General features: G+C 40.9%; 1 protein-coding gene across 1 annotated transcript in view; it reads right to left on the bottom strand.

The window, feature by feature from the left end:
* Positions 1-225: 225 nt before the first annotated feature.
* cspg4ba (chondroitin sulfate proteoglycan 4ba) overlaps positions 226-23104 on the bottom strand; it is a 28481-nt gene continuing 5602 nt past the window's right edge. Inside the window, exons 3-10 of the mRNA XM_069178228.1 lie at positions 17460-21032; positions 16532-17005; positions 15836-16012; positions 10424-10622; positions 9023-9154; positions 6184-6356; positions 5508-5691; positions 226-4143 (exon numbers count right to left, since the gene is read on the bottom strand). Coding sequence (XP_069034329.1) covers positions 2087-4143; positions 5508-5691; positions 6184-6356; positions 9023-9154; positions 10424-10622; positions 15836-16012; positions 16532-17005; positions 17460-21032 — 6969 coding nt within the window. The 3' untranslated portion in view covers positions 226-2086. The remainder of the gene's footprint in view (positions 4144-5507; positions 5692-6183; positions 6357-9022; positions 9155-10423; positions 10623-15835; positions 16013-16531; positions 17006-17459; positions 21033-23104) is intronic.

Raw genomic sequence — 23104 nt, 5'->3', positions numbered from 1 at the left:
TGGTGTAATGTGTCTTTTGTTGCAATGAGTATAGTACCATTACGAGGAGGGCACCGGGAAGCAAGACAGTTTAAATTATAGTGATAAAGAAAACGTCCAAAAACTCATTTCAGTGGAGGAAATGAGGAACAATTTGGACCCTAATAAACCTTTTTAGAGGAGAAAATAAAAAGACTGCGCAGGTTATATTTGCACACAGACATGCTATGATTTTGCTCCTGCATCCAACATTTTAAAGTGGTTTATTAAAAATACGGTATAAATAAATATGACACTTTTGTTACATCGCAAGTTACGTCATTCAGATGAGACGGGAATACACAGTGGCGAGACAATTCTCTTCAGTACAAAAATGATTTCAGAACATACGCAGTGGCTTTCTGCAACTTTAATCTCCCGCAGCTTGACAGGACACGTCGGAGCCGCGCCGTTCATTTACAGCATCGTTACAGTGTCGACCTATTTCAGATAATGTCCATGACTTGAGGACGCGACTTCAACAGGTTTATCAGTGATAAATAATAAATATAAATGTTAGCACTCATTTCAGTCAAAGGAAGTTCCTCGTCGTATGTTTCGGAAAGACGAGTCAGCCGTTTACAAAAATTGTAAGATGCTTCGTGCAAGTGACGGACAACTTGTTCTGTCGACAGATGTGTAACGCAGCACCTCAGACTGTCATTCCCAGGTGGAGATAAGTGAAATTGTTTTGGGGTTAGCAGCCAAATCTCTCTAAAAGTACGTAGTGCCACCATCTATTCATCTGTAGGTGAACCCATTGATAATTTACGGAATGATCCTCATTGTTTGAATCCCGATTACAGATGTGACGGTGGGTACAATGCAGTGTAGATTTGTAGATTTAAGATCAGTGCCTTGACTTTTTGTGCACGGTAAAATAAAATAAGATGAAAATACAGTGTATAGTAAAATAAAAACAGTGCTAACGTCAAATTGAAGTGATTTGATCGGGCCTCTAATGAAAACACTGGTTTCGATAAAGGTATCAAACGTGCCATTTCAATGTCCCAATTCAATATACAGCCACGCTGGGAAGCATGTGACACGCAATTGTCCATTTTACAATGTCCAGTCCTATGTTGCATTAGTCCTATAGCGTCAGACAAAGACCTCAGAAACTGACAACACATGCAACCCTCGATGAAGAGAACATGAGATAAATGATTTTAACAAAATACCTGAGTTTACAAAAAGTTGCTATACTATAATGTATAATACATAAAAACAATATAAAATCTGCACAATCGATTGAAATGCTTAGATATTACATAGTGTACCAGCGTCAGTCTTAGTAATTCACAGTTTCAATCTGTTATTGGCATCATCTTCCGCTCAGATGATCATAACCCTCAATGGGAGAAACTTCAACATGCATGAGGACCAGTAAACCATGGTGATTATACATAGATGAAGCACAAACGTAGTTTATCATTTACTGCAATGTGGATTCATTTGTAAATGCTCAAGTGAAAGAATTTTGTCCCAACATAGAGCAGCGGATGGCGTTGGACTGTGAACCAGAGTTTTCATGATTGTGCAGCTCAAAGAAAACTCCGAGCTGGTCGGATAAATGTGAATGTAAAGGACTTTGGCCGGGTGGTTTTCCTCTTCATCCGTTCTTAAAGCTGCATGAAAACCCGAGCAAACAACCTTGACATATAGTATTATGTCCTTCTAAATTCACACAACTAGCAGACACAGCAATATTATCACCGTGCTGGAGCTGTGCTTCTGGCCATGTTTAAATGCACATTGTTCTTCACTTTCTACCTTAGCTCGTTGCCAATTTTGTATAGTTACCGGTAAATAGGAGTGGTGAAACTTGAAACAAGTGGTAATGCATTAATAAAACTAAAACAATGAGTTTAAAAGAGGCCAAAAAGCTCCATAAATCTGAAGTGCTGGGTGATAAACCAGAGTTTGTCACCAGGAGTGAAACCTCACACACGACAATATTGATTAGAACCTGCAACACGTAATAATTAAATGTAACCTCCTTTAAGTACACAACCACAAACCTGGAACAATATTCTCCAATGTGAACAGAAAGTTGTCTTTTGGAAGATCATACCCAGTACTGATTCTTTTGCAGAGTGGGAGTGGTGGTTTGAACAATTTGGGAAGATGCTACCAGGGAACTATTGCTCCAAGAGCTTATGAGCAGGTTTGAATCAATGTTGTTACAGGCCGAGCCCTGATTTGGTGTCATTAACCGGTCAAGAACGGGGCTGGCAGGACAGGTGGAGTTTAAAGGGGTGACAGTCACTGTAGGAACTGTTGTGCTCCGCTGGGTTTGGCCCTGGTAAGACTGAGTGCTTGGAAGACCAGTTGGGGGTATCTCCTGTGGTGCAGCAGTGCTCTGCTTCCTTTGCCTGTGGTGTCGAAGAAAGACAACCAGAACCACAAAGATGATTACAAGCAGCAGCAGGGCCAGCAGTGGTAAGATGACCAGGAGTGGACTGGAGGTTTTTTGAGGGTAGGACTCTACACGAACTGGCGTGTTCCTAAAAGGGAACTCCTCGTTTTGAGATGGTTTGCCAAGAGTTGTACTGAAAATGCTAGTTCGGTTGGAGTTTCCCCAGCGGTTGCGTCCCTTGAATTTTTGCTGGTTTTTGCTTGGTTGCTGTGTGGAGAGGAAGACCGTTGACAGGACTGACGAAGCAGTTCCATTTCTGGAAGTCTTGATTGGTGTCTGAGGAACAGATGATGTGGTTGGGACAGGACTCTTTGTGGTTGGAAAAAGTCCTGCATCGTATGGCACAACTGTAAAGTGGAACTCCCCTTTAGCAGGTGGGACGTTATCAGCTTTCAGGACAAATACGAGCGAGTCATTTAGTTCTTGAATCCCACTCATGTTGGCATTGAGCTCCATGGCTACCTTCCCCTGCATCAGCTCGAGAAAGGTGAAGGACTCAGCTGGCACAGATTTCCTGGACATTTGAGGTTTTGTCCAGACCACCTTCCCATACTTAGGATGGGACATCATTTCAAAGACAGGGTCACTGTCACTTATTTTAGCCAGTTCAGAGGCATTAAGAAAGCTCGGGTTGAGTTTGGCAGTAATCCCGTTGGAAATCCTCAAACCTTTGCTGACCTGGATCAAAGGTCTGACAGTTAAATTAAGCACTTGACCGGTCAGATTAGCCTCTGAAGTGAAGGCAGTGAACTCAAAGCTGTCTTCTGACGAAGAAAGAGAGGACATATGGTAGGACAACCATCCAGCCTGTAAATCCTCCTGTTTGAATTGTGTAACCTCTTGGTTGCCCTTCAGAAGTTTGCCAAAGTTTGGAGGCTTTGTAATCTGGTAGTGAATGCTGGCATTTTTCCCGTTGGTCTCAGCAGCGAGGTTGTCCTGGGTCACAGACACTGATGTCTCACCTTGCAGCAGTGTCAATCCAGTATAGTTGACCAGGGAAATGGCGATTTCAGTCACTTCTAGGTTAAACAGTTTATATATAGGCTTATGGTGGCCATCTGTGACACTAAAGTAGAATACCCCCGAGATTGAGCTTCCATCGTGGATGAAATAAATGCTTCTATTATTGATTTGGGCTTGGGTAAAGGCCACTATCGATTCATTCAAACTTCCCTCAAGAGCTAGGTAACCGTTGTTGGGCTGACTAATCACAGAAAACTTAACATCCTCAGGGGGATTGTCTAAGTCTTCAACTTTGAGATTTTCCGGTCCGAGGGCCACTGTATCTCCCTGAACCACCTTCACACTCGGAGCTTTGGTTTTTAGCAAAGGTGGTTGATCATTCACAGCTGTGATTGTAACGTTAAAACTCTCCACAACAACATCATTGCCATCTTGAGGGCGTTGCGCGGTCTTGCCTTTGGCATTTAGCCATGCACTGAATACGAAAGAATCTCGGGTTGTCTCGGAGTTGTCGTGTTTGTAGGCGATACCGTATTTGTTGACGATGAATTGGGAGAAGTTAGGTTTCTCCTTGGTGAGGTTTCTCTCACCCACAACAATGACACCATGCTGAGGCAGAGATGTCACCTGAAACCAGACCTCATGGAAGCTGCGCTGAGGCGTCGGCAACTTGGACATCATGTTAGAGGCATCAAGTTTGGACTCGTCAATGACGACACTCTCCCCTTCTGTCACCTCAGCACCTGTTACCAAGCAAGCGTCAAGTTAATTGCCAAGGGCGACATTGTTTAACATTTGTACGCGATAAGAACATCAACAAACACGAACTCTGTGGTTTTTAGTGCCAGCAGCACTCTAGCTAGCGTACGGCAGTATTGGCCTGTCGCTCAGACATGACTTTTCCGAAAGCGCCACCATGGGGTTTGTTCATCGACAATTATAACTCTGCGCTAAAAAATAAAGATAGGTGTACCTCAAGGATTTATTTTGGGACCCATTTTATTTACGATTTACACAAACGATCTTGGTATGGGATTAAATCCATATGCAGATAATACTATTATCTGTACTGTGGCACCATCTTAAAAAGCGGCAATGGATTCGTTACAGGCTGCTTATAATTTATTGAAAATATCCCTTGTTAAATTAAAACTGGTATTAAATTCTAAAAAGAACAAATTTACAATTTGTATGCCCTCCTGTTCATCTCCCACTGACTGTAGATGACACCTCCCTACAGAGGGTTACATCCTGGTGATATCGTGGCATCTGGCTTGATGACAGGTTGACTTTTGATGTCCACATTGATAAGACTTTTTAAATTTGTCAGATTATGGCGATTTCATTTACATGGATGCATCTTCATCTCTTTTGAAGAAACTGGATGTAGTCTATCATGCTGTGTTGGGGTTTGTAACTGGTGCGAGAATTCGAAAACGTCAATGAATATATGATGCATGAAATGGTTAAATGGACTTCGCTCTTGTCTCAGGAGAAAAACCCTTGTGTTCATTTTAATTGGAAAAGCTTTGGTTGGTAAATTACCACCAACAGCTATGACACTGATCAGTAGAGGAAATTCTCCTCAAGGTCCCTCTTCCCCGTACGGGGCTGGGTGAATCTGCCTGTTCCTTTCATGCGCCTTAAAGTTGGAAAGAATTGCAAGGCATACTTAACTTGAAATCTTTACTTTTTCTTAAAATGTATTTTAAAATCAGTTACTACACAAAAATGTTTTCGCTTTTAGCACGATTCCTTATTTCCCGTGATTGTTAATTGCCCTGGATTCATTTATATTATGTGCTTATTTATTGTCTGTTTTAGGGTTATTACTTGTTTCCATTTGTAATTTTTTTTTTAAATCGTATCATATCATTTTGCTGCCAAAGCTGACTAGGACTCCCTGACAGAAGAGATATTGTATCTCAATAGGATAAAAAAAAAAATGAAACAAACTAGGATTGTTAACATGTTAAAAATTAAACCTGCTCTACAACCGCATGTTAACAATGTGAACATGTTATCATGTTGATGTTAACATTTAGTTCACCGTGTTTCAGTGGAGCCTCACACAGCTGCTAGCATGACTGCAGACTCGTGTCCATACCTGTGTTTGCAAGCAGGACTGTGTTGTGTTCAGGTCCGGTGTTCTCGTAGGAGATGTCTATTTTGAAGTTCTGACTGTCCAAAGACGCAGGCGGTGACGCTACAGAGAAGGTCATGGAGTCGATGGCTTCCCAGCCCACTGACTCGATGGGGGTCTGAATGTACACAACCTCTTTCCTGTCCACCTGTGGTACAGAAACAAGCCAGAGCCTCAGGCAAACTCCGGTAGTTCATTTACATCAACTAATTTGCACAACATTCAGAACAGCCTTCCATAAAGTGAACTGAATCAAATGTATACAGCTCGGTGGCCTCAGTAATTCTCCCTCATTCTGGAACATATTAATACAGTATGTATGAGAAATAATCATTAATTTAAATCTGCTCTGCTCAGCAGTAAATATAGTACAAGCATCACAGCTTTGACCATCATAATCCATCTGAAATAATTGATTACATAAAAGCTTTACGTGCTCCATTCAGCTAAAGAAGCACAAAGTCAATATTCTGAATGAGGATGTAGAAGATGTATTATTCATACAGTGGAAATCTGGCAACTTTCCACATGAATGGAGGAACTCTCATGTTTGATCTGTCTTTTGTTCACGTCCTCTGTATTCTATTTTGGAAATGTACTTATGTAAAATGAGAGACAAGCGTTGATACTCTTCACTCACCATATCTTGTGTGAACGTGGAGATGTCTACAGTTGAATTATCGGGCCGCCTCATGACCAGACGCCCCAGTTTAGGATGTCGAATCACACTAAATGTAATGATGCGGTTTGAGGCGTTGCTCATGTCATTGGTCACAGTTTGTAGATGCTCGTGTGTGATTGATCTAGACGAACCTGTAGAAAGATGAGAAGTTAAATACTGATAAAGTGGCTTTGCTTGATTATTAAACTTTATCTGTCTACAAAAAAAAAGTCACTTTGTTGTCTGTTATTTCATTTAGCTGTGACCGCACTGTTTAAACTTTTGTGTGGCTGCATCAAATGTTGTAAGTTTTCCCCCCTGTGAAAGTGTTTCACATCTTTTTTGACTCCAATTTATGCAAAACAATCTGTCTGGGATAGACTGACGAGAGTCCTTTGATGTGTCAAATTAAAGCTGCACTGCAGACATCAGAGACTTTTTACAGCACTGTCCAACTGCAGTGCGGGGTGTTACATAAAACCCAAACAAGAAATTAAAGTGGATCAGCTCCGTGCAGGCGCAAATTTTCCATTTGGGGAAACAGTGAAAAGACACATCTACTGAGCACGATGACTTAGTCGAAGCTGCCTTTCTTCTTAAAATGAATTACATAGATCTCCGTAAGCCCTGCTGCTGCTGTGAATAGGGTACGGAGCCTAAAAAAAGACTGTTGATAAATGATGGAAGGCAATGATAGAGGGGTCGAAGCACAGAGAAATTCATTCATCATTTGTCGAAGGCAGCGCTCCCACCATCCTTGTCTCTCATGGGAAATGTCCTGCTCAGAAGAGGGAGAGACGAGCTGTCTTATGTTTTCACAATGAAAATCTATTTTACGCTAACTCTGTACGGGATGAGGTTTTTTTTTTACTATATTTGCAGACATTTGTGTTATATACACACACACACAAATGATTTGGTTTACATATGATGCAACATTGTTAATGTCCTACACTATTATCCCCATATTTTAATGATTGTTGCGTGCACCTCTTCTCCGTGACGGAATGGCTTTTCACTCCACTTTTGAATGCGGCCTTTCGGAACAACTTATAAACACATTTGTCACTTTGGAAAGTCTTATCTGGTATTTGCAGGTGACACCGCAATGACCGACAGTCGGAATGCTTTCAGATAAACGCTGGCTTTGTAACGAAGGACATTTAGCAAGGAGTCTCTGCACAGTTTTACAGAAAGCACCCAGACATCTGAGGTTGGTAGTGAGGAAAAGAAAAAAAACATTTATCTTCCCTCCGCAGTGTGAAAGTGTTTCATGTCTCCCCTCACCCCATCCAAACCATTCACTGTCAGTAAAAGCTCCCATCCCATCCCGCCCTCTCTCTCTCTCTCTCTCTCTCTCTGCCCCGCCTGGCACAAAGCACAAACAGGGCTGCCTCAGACAGACAGTGGCGCAGCTTTTCAAGTACCCACTCACCCTGTGGCTGGGAAGCTCAGCAGAGTGTGCCAGTTGGCTGTTTGCTGCCCTCACAATATCCATTCCTTCTAATTCACACAGCAGACCACTGAAAACCTCGGAAAACCTTGAAATGCGTTTGCAGACACGGACGACACCCAGTCAGTCTATTTTTAGCTCCTGACTATTAAAACTAGTAACTATCAAAACATAAAGACAGAAAGCTGAATGACCAATCTGACATTTGGGCAAAATAAAGACTTGGCTGTTAAGAAGGTGCTGAATTATTTAACCAAACACTTCTGGGCAGATTAGTTGCAGTGAGGCTGAACATGCAAGCAGGCATCAACTTACAAAATACAGCTAATGAGAAATTAAAGATGTCACACACACACACACACACATTTCCCACTTCAATATTTGACTGAGCCCTTATAAAAGAAAAAAAATAAAGAGGAAATCAATACTCTGCTTATGGTTAATAATAGGACTAAAAAGAATGTGTGAGTCTGAGTGAGCCAGACAAAAATATGCTGCTTCAGTTCTTTTCAGGAAGCAGCTGTGGCATTTCATGATGACTGAAAACCAATAAAAACAAATTAAACTTCACAAATTCTTGTGAGCTCATATCATGAGAAGAGGAAAAAAAAAAGAAAAAGAAGCTACGCACAGTTAAGACATTTAAGCTTAATTAAGTTTGGTGGGGCAAATCATAGTCAGTGCATGTCTGGTGAAAATCTGTATTTTTGTTACTGCCCACAAATCACATTGGAAGACAAAAAACAACAATGAACTGCTAACAAGTAATTGTGTGTGTAACCAAAGTCTGTTGCAGTTCATTCCTCTGAGCTTCACAAAATACTATTTAAAACACATCAGTGAGCCACACGACTGCACTGGGTCACATGTGTCTCCATTCCCATTAATATTGGCACTGTAGTCAATCCCACAAAGAACTGATGTGAGTATTTAATAGAGTAACAAATATGTGTGATAACGAATAAATATATGTTTTAGGAAATTACTTAACCTTTCTTAAAAAAGCAATTGTTTTATATTATATATATCCATCCATTTTCTATACCCACTTTATCCTGAACAGGGTGACAGGGGGTTGGAGCCTATCCCAGCTCACTTTTGGGCTAAGGCAAGGTACACCTTGGACAGGTCGTATATTATATTATATTATATTATATTATATTATATTATATTATATTATATTTGGGGCCTGTTTCAACATGTGGTGTCTTGGAGCTGAGTCCCACAGAGGTAGGACGAGGACAAATATTGTGAGAAACTAACAGTTTATATTTTTTCACGAGATTTGTTGCCTATAGTTAAAATATGTAATAATACCAGCCTTATCCGTTTATGATAATGCTCTTCTCAGAGGGTAAAACTTGCCTGGAAACACCATGAGTGGGCGGTTTTTCACAAGACTGAGAACCAAGGCTTTGGCAGTGATGCTGAAGATCTGCCTGGGAGTGAAGTTCACACCATCATTGACTTGGAAGTTGAATCCTCCAGACATGGCACCTGGAAATGACATGAAACCAGAAATGAGATGAAAAGATCAAACCGTGAAGACGTCTCTGAAGGTAAGTTCTGCCTCCTGCACTGAATGTAGAGCAGCAGCATCTCAGTTTTGTAAATGCATGTTTTCACTTTGTTCTTGGCTAAAACAAAACTACAAATAAGCTTAACCGTGTTTCGGCAGAATACACATGAAAACTTCCTCATCAGCATTCCTGATGTTTGTGTGAAGAAAAACTGCACTGCAACTTTAAACCCCTTTTTCTGAGCCAATAAGGGAAACTCAATATACTCCTGTAGGTGTGTGTAGAGGTCTGTGCATGAAAAAGAAAGAGACGTTCTTATGGAGGGCTGTTCTGAATAGGGTAGAGTCTATTATTACAACCTTTCCCGGTGGGTGAAAAGGGAAAGAAAAAACTAGATAAGAATCAGAACAGGAAGCAGAAACCTGATCTGAGTCACCTTCACATGTTGACAGACTATATTCAACATTTTCCATCAGGATTCTTTGTCTTTCGGTCGAGTCTGTCTCTATCAGCGCTGCAATTTAACAGCTAATGAGGAAAATAGCACATTGTTCCTGCTGATGACTGTAATTCACAGAGTTGATGCCAGTAGGAAGCAATTCAAACCATTATTAACGGCCAACAGCACCTTCTAGTGGACACAAAAGAGAACTACAAAAACAAGATGATGAATTACATTTTGGCATTCCTGCATTAAATCTAAACCTTAAGAGAATGAAAAGACACTGATAACATTTGGAGTAATTCATTTCTGGTTATATTTAGGACTGGGAAATATGATCAAAATCAATGTCTGATATCAATATATATTACTGTGGCTTGTTGCTGCCATCACATCACATAAAACTTCACACAGAAACATAAACATCAAATATAATTTGAAGAATAATTTGAAGAATAATAACACGATAACAACAATAAAATCCAATATTGCTACAAGTCAATAAGTGATAACATGACAGGATCGTTGATATTGCTGTAGTTTTCTCTTCTTTCATACCATTCTCCATAGAATTTTTTTTTATAAATAAAGACATTTCTGTTTTCTAGTTTGTCTGTATCTTCCAATATCATTTACGCTCATTATTTAACAATAGTTAATGTTTAATCTTTTTGTTGTTGTTGTTAATATGGGGTAATGTTCAGGGTTTTCTTTTGCAGTTTGTGTAAATGACATAAACAAATCACATTAAAATATGAAATTAAATCTTTTCCAATACTTCATGTAACAGCAAAATGACTTTACCTTTGTGAACAAACAGCAGCTGTCCCTGGTCTATGTGGGCCTGGGTGAAATTGAGCACTGCCCTCATGGGGGCGCTCTTCAGGGCCAGGTGTCCGTTGCTGGGTGGGGTCACCATGAAGTGGAGCTCCTCTGAGGGGGAGTCCAGGTCCTGAGCTCTCAGGTCGTCCAGCCTGATTTCTGTCACGGAGGACACCCAAACCTGGACGCACCACAGACAAGGACACAGCAGGCGTTGTCTGTGATGTTGTTTAACACGGCTTATGATGTAGGGCTAACCGTATTTGTCAGATAAATCCAAGTTTGACATTTACTCTGATATATGGAATAATATGGAATATTGGCTAGAGATACTTATTCAATTACAGCTCATTTCCTTTTGTGGATGTCACTCTTGGAATAAATCCCCATTAAAGTTACCCAGAAAAAATATAAGTCTGTAAGGTAGACCTGAACCAACCCTTAGTTATGCTGTTATAGACCGAGGCTGCTGAGGGACCTCGTTACATGCTGAGCTTCTTTTCTTTCCTCCTACTCTTTAACTGACTCATACCTCACCATCTTTTTCTCTCCCATAGCTTTTTCTTATTGTCTGTTGTCTCCATTCAGTTCCCTCGCTCACATAGTTTCTGTTCTTTCTTTTGCAGATGTCCCGTCATGGAGCTGCATGTCTCTGCCCTGCGCTTGTCGTCTCCACCAACAGTTCTTCTCTTCTATCTCTATGCTGTCCTTTTCTCTCTCTGCTCTCCTCTCACCCTAACCGGTCGAGGCAGATGGCCGCCCACCTCTGAGTCTGGTTCTGTCGGAGGTTTCTTCCTGTTAAGAGGGAGTTTTTTCTTCCCTCTGTTGGAGGTTTTTCTCCCTTAAAGAGGAGGGTTTTTTTTCCCTCCTAGCTTATGTGGGAATTGTTGAATTGTTGGGTTTCTCTGTATAATATTGTAAAGTCTTGTTGTAAGGACTTTAATGTGTTAAGTGCCATGAAATAACCTATGTTGTGACTTGGTGCTATATAAATAAAGTTGAATTAAATTGAATTGAATTAAGGTACAACAATTATTATTGATTATGTCTAATTTTTACTTTTTCATGAATTAAATGCACTTGCATAGCAGCTAAGTAACACCTACTCTCTCCAGACATATAATACAAATGAAAAGAAAGCAAGGCACATAAAAGAGCAACAGAAACAGCTGATGTGTCCTTGTCATTCATCACCTCATACAATGGACCCGGGGTGCTCTGTGGGTGCGAGTCCAGCTCCAAGGCTATTTCAAATCATTTTTTGTTCACTCGTTACTTCCCGCTGTACAGTGTATCATCCACTGAGGCAGAAGTGCTACAAAAATAATCTCAAACGCATGCTCCTATAGATGGTAAGACAATAACAACCAGAGGAAAAAAATGTGGCTCGAGTAATGCACAAATCAAGGACACCTCAGGACTAAATATAGCCACGCAGACTGTTGTGAGTGTTGGTGAGGCACACTGAAGTCCTGTTTCCATGTAGATTCAAAAGCTTCACGCCAACACAGAGGAACTCAGGAACCCATTGACACACACAACATAAAACTACTGAACCGTGTAGGCACTTGACAATAAAGGACGAGCCTCTATAGTCCAGGCCGGAGCAACTATTGCATAACTAGCCACTATCCACTGGTAAGGTTGTCGTTCCACAGTAATCGATGCAACACCGTGACAAAAATTCACAGAATGTATGGACTCTGAAATCTGATGAACTGAACTGGCCTTTCTCACAGCAGACTGACTGGTAGGAAAAGTGCAGGTGTTACTGATGATCGTAACGATGGCTCTGCTTTTCACTCCGGTGACAGAGAGCCAGCGTGCACAATACCAAGACCCTGAAAACAAATGAGATAAATGGAATACAGCCATCTCTCTCAATCTGACACACACAGTCCACTCACTGAGCTCATGTCATTCACACTGGTACTAACTATCACTTGCACGGGTATTTGTTAATAAACCGTTATGTGCAATAATGCATGCTGCACTTTAGGACTTTATGACCAACAGTCAAGCACACCAGATTGCTGCTCTCAGCCGCTTTTTGCACAACACAGTACATTATTTTGTATTTCTTCTTTTTGTATTCTATTTAACTATTTTATTTCTTTGATATTTCTTTAAGTGGTTTATTTTTGTTTGATTTTGTAAATATTTATTTTCTTTCTTAGGTTAGGGAGGATCAGCAAAGTAAGAATTGAATTGTACGGTGTAATCACCTATTTTCATACTGTGCATGTGACCATAAAGGTCTCTTAACTCTTCATTTTTGTTATTAATGCCTGAGCTTTTCCTGCTGTGACACAACTGTCTCCTGTCATGGGATGAAGACCTATTACTGATCAATGCAATTATATTTGTACTTTTTAAAGTATAAACGAGACAAAACACATTTTATTTATATATTATGTCAGTAAATGTTATGAAAAATTCAAAACTTTTCTTATCATAGAAAAGTTGGATCAGTTTCATTTGAATTACTCTTAATTAATTTAAATTTACTTTTTGGGGGGGCATGTTGTAAACACTGACACTTGATACTTAACCTATAAAGTAAAAAAAAAAAGAAGCTGCTTATTGACACACTCAGCTTTCATTTGGAGTCATACAGTTTTTCTGGCCACCTGGTGAATGTGAGTCCAATATTGACTCTCTAAAGGTCTCCATAGACCATGTAGCAACGAAATACTGAGCTCTGTTCACCAGCATACCAACACAGACAAGTAGGTGAGAATGAACCAGAACAAGTTGGGGTGGAAAACAAAAACGGTGATCTGAAAGATGCCGAGACTCTGCAAAGCTGAGGAGACAGCACAGTAGGAATAACTAACATCATTACAGCATTAGGTTTCGGGGGCAAACACTTTTTCACACAGGGCCATGTGGGTTTGGATTTTTTTCCTCCCTTAATAATAAAAACCTTCATTTAAAAACTGCATTTTGTGTTTACTTGTGTTATCTTTGACTAATATTTAAATTTGTTAGATGAGCTGAAACATTTAAGTGTGACAGACATGCAAAAAAATTGGAAATCCGGAAGGGGGTAAACACTTTTTCACACCACTGTATGTAGCATTTTATGCAAAGGGTGTGATCACAGCCTCGTGTCAGTGTTCACACACTGGTAAACTAACAGGTTGTTCACTTGCAACTTCCCACTGCAGCTCTCTGAAAGTTGCTTAAGGTGACAGATGTCAGTAATCAGAGACTGCAGAAGGGAACAGTGTAGGGTGACAACAACAAAAAGCAACAGACAAAACCAGACGTGATGAAACAACTGCTACCTAAGAGCATCTGAGAATAAGTTTTACCGCAACACAAAAAATTGGTTGACAGTGGAGTGTAAACGGACCTAAAATTCTGATACATTGACAAAATGAAAAGCTGAGGTGTAACTGGCCCTGTGCGGTTGTTGCACTTAGTTTAAAGTGCTACTTACTGGAAGAGAAGCCTGTGGTTCTTTTGCTACTAGTGCTTGTAAACTCCACCTCCACAAACAACATGGGACTCACGCACTTTACATCTGCCCTGCAGCAGAGAGGACCCGTCACATGACAACACTCACCACATGTGAGAGTTTGTTCTTCTGGTGATAAATGACTACACCTCCAATAATCCCCCATGTAACAGGAAGTCACAGCAGGACTTGATGAACGGCATCAGGGTGACTCACCATATTCAAAGAGATGACACATGAGATCAATTTGGAGTGGAGATCTATTCCTCCCAACACTGCGGGGTGTCCGCTGCTCATCAGGCTGCAGCTCTACTGATGAAGATGACTTTCAACAGAACAAACATCACCATCTTCAATCTTTTCACTTTTTGGAATTCCTAAGAATTTAAACTATTTTGTGTCTTTCTATAATGAAGTGCTTCAGCAAACTTTATCTCAATCACATAAAATAAATACAAAAGACAAAATATATACAAGACAAATATAAAGATAAATCCTCATTGGATTGCAGGAGATGCTGCTCACTGCAGATATAAAATCAGAAAACAATACTGGTTTCAACGGGTTTCAGTTTACATAATGCACAAATCACTGGATGATGTTTCTTTTGTCTGCGTTGTTTTGTGTCATACTTTAACAAAAAATGAGCAGTTTGTGTTCATGAGACAGCCTTATCCAATCAGGCTTAGATAACATGTTTAGATAATACCTCTGGCACAATTGATAAATGGAATTCATAACTGTGACTGTAAGACAATCTCTAAATCTCTAAATCCTCTGCAGGGCAAGTATGACACTCAAAATGATGAGGAGTAGAAGAGGGCCACCTTGTGGCCACTGTAAACCACTTCCTTTTTAAAATCCTGACCTTCCACCTAACATCTAGTAAAACATGATATAATGATGAATGATCGCAATTGAATTTGACAGATCAGACGTCCGTATGTGCAGGTTTGTTTGACAGTCACAATCACCACAAATCAAAAACAGCTCTCTTTGAAAAATATGTTCTGATTTTCTTATTGAAACTACTCTTTCAACTCTTAGAAAGTCACTCTCCTGTTCATCTGCAGGACCCCAGAGGAATTTGAGGCATTTGGGGCAAAGCTGTGCAGACAATAGAGACCTATACTTCAAAGTCTGTTTCCAGCTGGACCTCTCCAAACTCCAGCCACTAAAGCTGACCGAGTTACACTTGTGTTACTGAGCCAGACAAGTCAGCACTGGTCAGCACATGGACACACAAGACAACTTGTGTGATTTAAGAGTCTACATATATATATAATAATGTATGTAATTAGTGACTGCTTTTCACAGACAGTAGTCACTAACTAGTGAAGAGAGTAAAGAGAGATATGAAGTAGAAGAAACTGGAATGAACTGCTGGCATATGGCCCCTGTGTTTGCTATTTCCAGGCCATGGCATCATGCCACTCAACACTCAGATTCTCTGGAATGGATTTAATTTATTTTCAGCAAATATGTCACTTGACATATCATCTATGCCTGGGGATGATTTTCCATTTAATTTAAGGATTTGTATTCATAACCTTAGAAATCATTTACAGTTAACCCAGATTACAGAAAATAGCAACTCCCTCTTAAAGTCACACAAGCAGCAGTTATATATTTCAAAACTATGAACTATGAACAATGAATTGTAGGATTTAACACGTAAACACCATAACAGACGTTCCTACGAGTCCTGGGTCTCTCCAAATCTATGTAAAAGTCTGTTCTGTGCTGCTTGCCACCCTGGACCCTCCTCCACATAGCAAACATAGTTTCCCCCATCCAGCCAGCCAGTCAGCCATGGCAATTTGCAACACTGCCCACGTGAAAATTGTCTGACAGTAAGCTGTGGTGCCAGACCTGCAAATAAAAAAAAAAAGTGTCCAGAGTTTAAATATAGAGCGGCAGAGCAGACTCACCCTGAGGACCCTGTTGGCTGTAATAACAGGAGGCTCATCGTTGACAGCTGTAACCTGGATGTACACCGTCTGGGCTGCACTCCTCTTCCTCAGGCCGGTGTCATTGGCCACCAAAGTGAAATTGTCGTCTAAGGTTTCGCTGCTGTCATGGACGTAGTAAATGAATTCATGTTCCACCTGGTTAAGGATTATGGAAATTATTAGGGAGACTGGAACTGTAAAAGGTCATTCAAATCACACTAGTACCAAACACTATAATCTATGGTGACACTTGGGTCACTATAATCCCTTATTCCACGAAATAACATGCATATAATGACCAAAACACATGTTTCAGAAATGAATCAGGGGCATAACCACAACAGATAAAAAGAGAGTCAAGCCAAGGTAATGCTTGTTTTTTTATCCCTTAAATGTGATCATTTAATTAAGGATGAATGTTAGGTCAGACACACTGGAAGCCTTGTTTGTAGATTAGGGTAAAATTACAAATATGTGATAAAAAAAAATAATTACTGCGATAATAATTAATCAAAATATTTATCCATGAATCAATGGACAAAACATAGGCTACTGAGTTCTGGACATGAGTAATGTTACTGCTGCACTAAATCAAAGTATTTATCCATCCTTCACACTGTCAGTCTATTGCTATTTTCTGTGGCAACTATAAGAGTGTCTATAAGGACATCTCACCTGCTTCCTGGCGAAAGTGGTTATGTGTACACCGGGATGTCGAGAGTGCTCGATGTGACCGTGCTGCGGGGGCTCGGTCAAACTGTAAAAGAAGTTGATTCCATAAAAGTGCCGGTTGGTGACTCTGAGCACATCCTCGGTCAGCGCCTTGGATGCGCCCTCGTTCAGTGTGAAATTGGAGACCTGAAGTGGGATGAAAAGTGGGATGATGTCAACAGACATCCTAATGCGGCTGACGTCAGTGACCCCGTTGGTGGCATCGAGAACGAAGGTGTCGTTGACTTTGTCGGGCTCCGCCTGCACATACTGAATGTTCCCGCTGTTAATGTCGTCTTGGGTAAATGTCTTGACAGGGGACTGGTTGGTTCCGACGTAGCGCTCCTCCGCTTCGACAAAACGCCGGAGAAAGCCATGAGAGGGGGCTACCTTGACTGTGAACACAATCTCTGATGGCAGGTTGTCCTCGTGGGTGACCTGCAAAAACCACAAAACATTCAGTGGTTAAATCAGAAATGTTCCATCTGTCACTAAGATTTATTTTTCCGTTAACTCTCAATGCAACTTGGCATCATTGGGAAAAGCCAAAAACAAAAACGGGTCCACATTCAGTTTTTACCTTTTCAGCAGCATTAAAAACCAAGACAGTAAAAATAATCATTTATGGTGATATTGATCTTTTTTGATTGAGATCATCTGCCAAACATAGTTCCTTCCTTTGTTATCGTTACAATTTTAATAATCAACACTCGTTTCAGGACAGAAAGTACTAAAGCGGAAATGTTTTTAATGTATCATCACTCTCAGTGTTTAAGAAAAATAAAGAACTGAATTATAGTGATTTCCTTCATATCATTTGAACCAAAAAGAAAACGGCATGAATATTACTTGTTCTCTCTGACACAAAAGCCCTTCTCTTCTAAACACTCACCTCTAGTTTAGTTTCATCGATCTTCCCTGGTTTTCCCTCTTCCACCAGTAAGGTGTTGTGATGCTGCACTATCGGTGGCCTCTGATGACTTTCCAGGTAAACCTTCACACTGATTCTCCGTGTTAGCTGAAGATCTTTAGCTTTCACTGTCAAGTTGAAATAGTCTGCGAGATGTTTGCTGTCATCGTGCCGATAGGAGATCAGCCCGTCCTTTAGGTCAGACTGTGTGAATGACTTCGCCTTTGTTCCATTGAGATAAAGATCACCATGCTTGGGAGCCTCATCCAACTTGAAGATGACCTCCTGGCCATCTCTGATGTCCAAATTTGATACGACACTGAAATTGCTAGTGGAAAAGGTCACTGATTGTCCCTTCTGAACCAAGAGGCCAGTGTTATTGCTAACTTTTAAGAAAGGATCATGTGCACTGATATCTAAAAGGCTTGATACAAAATGTTTTCCATCCGAGACAAAGAGCACAAACCTGCCCGTGCTCACACCTTTGTGAATGAACAACACTTGCTTTTCTTCCAAATCCTTCTGTCGAAACTGAAACAGCTGATGAGTGGTGTCATTCACCAACACAAGGTCTCCCATTGGGATTCCACGTCGATTGTAAACCAACTGGCCGTCATCAAAGTCAGAGTCGGCATCGTGATAACGCAAATCGTCGATGGTGATCAACTTCTGTCCATCCCGTACTACATGGAAAACTTTATCAATAACGCGTGCTGGCTTGTGGTCATTGAGTAGCTGAATAGATATGTTGAACATTCCCTCTTTGGAGTCAATCTCATCTTCTGCAATAGAAGATTTGAACCCTTGGCTGGTGGAGGCTATGAAAGTGAACTCGTCGTGAGTTGTTTCACTGTCATCGTGGATGTACATTATACGTTCCTCTAATATATCCTGATTACTAAAGGTTAAGATGTTGTCGTAGCTAGCATTGGAATTTGACTGACTAATGCGGGCTAGCTTTCCATGTTTGGCGCTGCTCGTGACAGTGTAGAACATGTCCTTTGAACTCAGAGTCTCTGCAAGCAGCTCATCTTTTGTGATAAGTTTACTTTCTCCTTCCTGAAGGGAGAGTCCTTCATTTCTTATAAACACACTGTTGACATCAGCTTTGATGGAAAACTGGAAATCATAATTTTGTGACTGAGCGTGTCTGGAAACCAGATGAAATTTGAACCTGTCAGTTGTATCTTCATAAGGTCTGTCAACTAGCTGGTAATGTACTTTTAGATCTGTTACATCTCTTTGGCTAAAGGTCAGGTTCTTCTGCAAGACTGTGGTGTTGAGCAGGAGTTTCCCTTTCTTTGGTGTAGTGAGAACTCGGAAATATAGGTCGGCCTCTGAGAGGGCCACACCTTCAGCTGTGGCGAAAAGGTGCTTCGAGTTCAGTGTCACTTTCCTAACTTTATCCAAGACCATCATAACATTTCTCACCAGGTGGTACCTCACCCACCTCACAGAGATTGGAAATAGTATTTCAGTGGTCGCTCTTGTAGCCACGCTAACTTTGCACTTAAAGTAATCCGTGGAATTGGAGGTCTGTATGTCAGGATAAGTGCTAACATACCTCAGGCGCTCTTTCTCTAGAAGCCTTTGTGAAAACGAGTCCGTCAGCCTCCATTCACCGCTTGAGTGAAGTCTCTGAAGTTCTCCATACTGTGGGGGTTCAATGGTATCATACCGGATGTCTACATATTGTTTCACAGCGTTGGTTTGCACGGCCAACTGCTTTAAACCAATAATAGCTGTCTCTCCTTGAACGATCTTAAGGCCCGTGTTGTTGGCGATCTTATACTCTAGCGCCACCGCCATGACCCTTAAAACCACGGTGTTACTGACCTTTTCTCCATCACTAACTCGAAGAACAATCCTTGAGTTTCGAACACCTGTGTGTACGTAGTAGACCCTCAGACCCTCCAAGTCTACATATGAGAATGAGGTCACTGCCTTGCCAGGGTTGCTTTCAATTTCCAAATATCCAGCATCAGAATTCAGGTTCCCAAGCACAGAGAAAACAATGTCGGTGTAATTGCTGTCAATATCTGTGGTCTTTAGAACATCTGTGGTGAGACGTTTCTTTGAGTTCTCCAGCAGGACAAAAAGATTTCCTTCGGGGAGACTCAGTTCAGGTGCATCGTTGGTTGGTGTCACAGAAATATTGTAGCAGTACAATTTGTTGCCATTCAGATAATCTGGAACTTGCTTTCTACTACTGGAAAAAATTGAAAACATAAAGAAGTCATCTGGTTTCTCAGAGCCTCCGTGGATGTACATCACACGTCCGTGCCAAAGGTCCAACATACTGAAAGTGTTCTCCTCTTGGTCCTGATTGACATCAAGCCTTATCTGACCTCGAACTGGTTGCTCCCGAATTCGGAACATAATTTGAGACTGTCGAATGCCAAGCTTCTTGAAGTCCAAGAGAACCTTGATGTGTTTGGCCTCGAGAGACGCTCGACCACCCTCCTGGACTACAAGGTTTTTAAGCTGCACAAAATTTGGCCCGTACCTTCTGTCCAAGCCCCTTGCAAGGGTGGACATGTGAAATGATGGTGTTGGTGTCATCAAGTGAAAAAGGGATGCCGGAGTACTTGTTGGACTCGCAGTGGTTGATGGTTCTCCTTCTTTCTCTGGCTCGCAACCAACTGAGATATCTTTGGTGACTACAGCATTAGAGAGACCCATCTTGGCTCTGTTAACTTCAATGTTCTTTAAACATCCTTTGAAGGAACCTCCTCTGACACGCTTTCCAGACACAGAGACGAGCCCGACCTTTCTGACTTCTGATCGGGTGCCGTCATCGATACCGCCAATAAAAAGATATCCTTTCAGCTGAAACCCTTTTGAACGAGGGATAACGCTGCTTTTCACCATCTCTCCATCGACAGTAAGCTGAAGGCTTTTGAAACTGAATTGCAACTTGATAGAGTGCCATTTCTTGTCATTGATGAATGTGAGAGAACGAAGCTCGGTTTTGGTTCCACCTTTCCCAATAATGGCCACTGGCAAACCTTCCTGAATCTCCAGAGCCACAAAATCCCCCTCTCTGGCCGAGTTGTAGAGGAGAATTCCCTCTTTCGCAGAGGTGTGCACAACACACTCAAATACAGCTTCCTGCTGGGCATTCCAGGTTGGAAGAGAAATGTAAGCCGTGGAGCTGAAGAAGCTGATAGGGTCCTCCTCGGTGGCGAAGAATTGGGGACTGCAGCCTAAAGACACTTCATGGACACTCTTAAATCCAGTATACGGCCTCAGTGATGACAGCAGGTCATGTTCATTGAAGACCACCTCGTCCATGCAGCCCCTGAAGCCGATTGGGTCTCTGGGCAGGTAAAGTCTGTCCAAGCTGCCTGAGCCTCCAACATAGAGACCATCTACGATGTCGAGACTGAGATGGGAACCTAACACCTCTATACTTGTGTGAGAGTTTTTGTCGACAGTCAGAGTGATGTTCAGCTGCACATGACGGACCTCCACAGAATGCCAGGCCAGATCGTTGAGCTGGGTGCCTCGCTCGGATTCTAACACCCGCTCCCCCGATCCGAGGTCCAGTTTCAGCTAAGAGAAGAAATAAAACAACTGGATTACAAAATATACTAAATTATAGAAATACAAGTTATGTACATGGTGGCCTAAGTTGCAATCCAGGTTTAAATTTAGGTTCATCAATTTAGAACGGACCTTTTTTCTGATGTCCCACATTAAATATGACTGTTGCCATTTTTTGCTATGCTAGTGGTGTAACTCTAGGGAATGTGGGGTTCACTGTCCAGACTGATTTACATGGAGAATTATTGAACAGACTGCCCTGGTATTTTGGTAAAGTCATTCATGGTCCCCATGACCTTTCCTCTGACACCTCGGGAGTTTGTTTTGTAGTGACATATCTCAACAACTATTATATGGACTGCCAATAATTTGATACCTATATCTGTGGTACAGAGAGAATGAAACCGTTTCTCAACAATATATCATAATATCACAACATTTAGTTGAACGGATTGGGATAACATTTTGCAGACATCGATAGTTCTTACAGGATGAATCCTGATAACTTTGATGACACCTTCACTTTTCCTCTTGCACCATCGTCACGTTGACATCTGTAGTCTTGAGTCAAGCGCCTTGACAACATTTGGGCAGATTTAAGTGACCCCTCAACTTTTCACCCTATCCTCCAAAACCAAGATGGTCAACATGGCAAAAATGATATACTTACTAAACATCAGCATGTTAGCCTTAACTAAAATATGTATATTAAAATACTTTCATTGAATCAGATGAAATAGGTGTTTGTTTATCTTTGACATTATAACTCATAAGAATGAAATAACTAACTGTACATACTGACAACTGGAAAGGGAAACACAGGATTTAGACTGCTTATTTTATGATGTCACTTGTTGGTGACAGCTTCAAAGAAGGAAGAGCCCTATTATCTCGTCGCCTTCGGCTGTGTCCTCTGAGCATCATGTCACCATCTCAAGCTAATGCTGATGACGGGCTTGTCAAGGCTTGCCGTTGAGTCGCTGCTATCCATGCTGGGGTTTCAAGGGAGTGACGCTCGTGTCTGACTCACATGGAATGAGACCCCAAGCCCGAGGAAAACTTGTGTTGACTGAACAAAAAATTAAAAATTGTGACTAGTGCAGGTTTAAAGAACAGGGACACACAGTTCACTCCTCGTGCTCAGTGAAGTATGACAATGCACCACAGTTGTCAGTGTGATTCATTCCCAGCAGCAAAAGTCTAACACAAATAGAAGCTTAGTCACAAGGATTTCTCAAGTTTGAAACGCAGAGGCTTTAAAGCACATCTCAGGACTTCCTGTGTTTCCTGTGTCTGCATCTTCAAAAAGGCTTCCGGCAGTACATCTGTCCATTCTATATGCTGATTCAGCCTGGCAGAGCTGCATGCAAGCTATTTTCACGATAGACTTTACTACTTTAAGAAATAGGAACATACATGCTCTGTGGGATACTCATTATTAACCACAACTATTCATCATGAATTTAACAACAACAAAACTGATTGGTACATGTATTAAAGTGTAGTTATTAATGCTTATAAATACAACACTTGATGAAATTAGTTGCATTTTGCTTTTCAACTGTTTGAAGGCTGATTTTTAGGAGAACACATGATTGAATGGAAGACAAAGGCACTGCAGCTGTTAAGCAGACACATGTCTCACTATATCAAAAGAACTTACAATTTCAAATCAATAATTTCACTGAGTAAGTAACAAGAGGACTGCACAAAGAATACTTTCTTTATATAAAAGTACATAACATTATATAAAAAGCACAACACATCAGATAAGAGATGGAATGATTAGTTGATTAATCAATTAGTTGCTTAACAGAAAATGTATTATTTCAGTGATCAATTTAGTTCCAGCATCTCAAATGCGAGAATTTACTGTTTTTATATCATTATAAGCTGAATACAATTCATTTGATATTGTACTGTTAGTCACTTCTAGATATCTAAAGACTTCACACTGAGCCAAGAAATTGGCGCAATTTTCTTGACATTACAAACATAAATACATCAATAATAACAATGAATCAATCTAAAAAATGATCAGTAGTTGTAGCCCTACATTACATTATATAATACATTGGTTA

This window comes from Embiotoca jacksoni, unplaced genomic scaffold (genome assembly GCF_022577435.1).
Source record: "Embiotoca jacksoni isolate LCO1_2020_lvr unplaced genomic scaffold, fEmbJac1.0.p SCAF_8, whole genome shotgun sequence".
Classification (NCBI taxonomy): domain Eukaryota; kingdom Metazoa; phylum Chordata; class Actinopteri; family Embiotocidae; genus Embiotoca; species Embiotoca jacksoni.
This window is presented reverse-complemented; position numbering and strand designations above follow the sequence as displayed.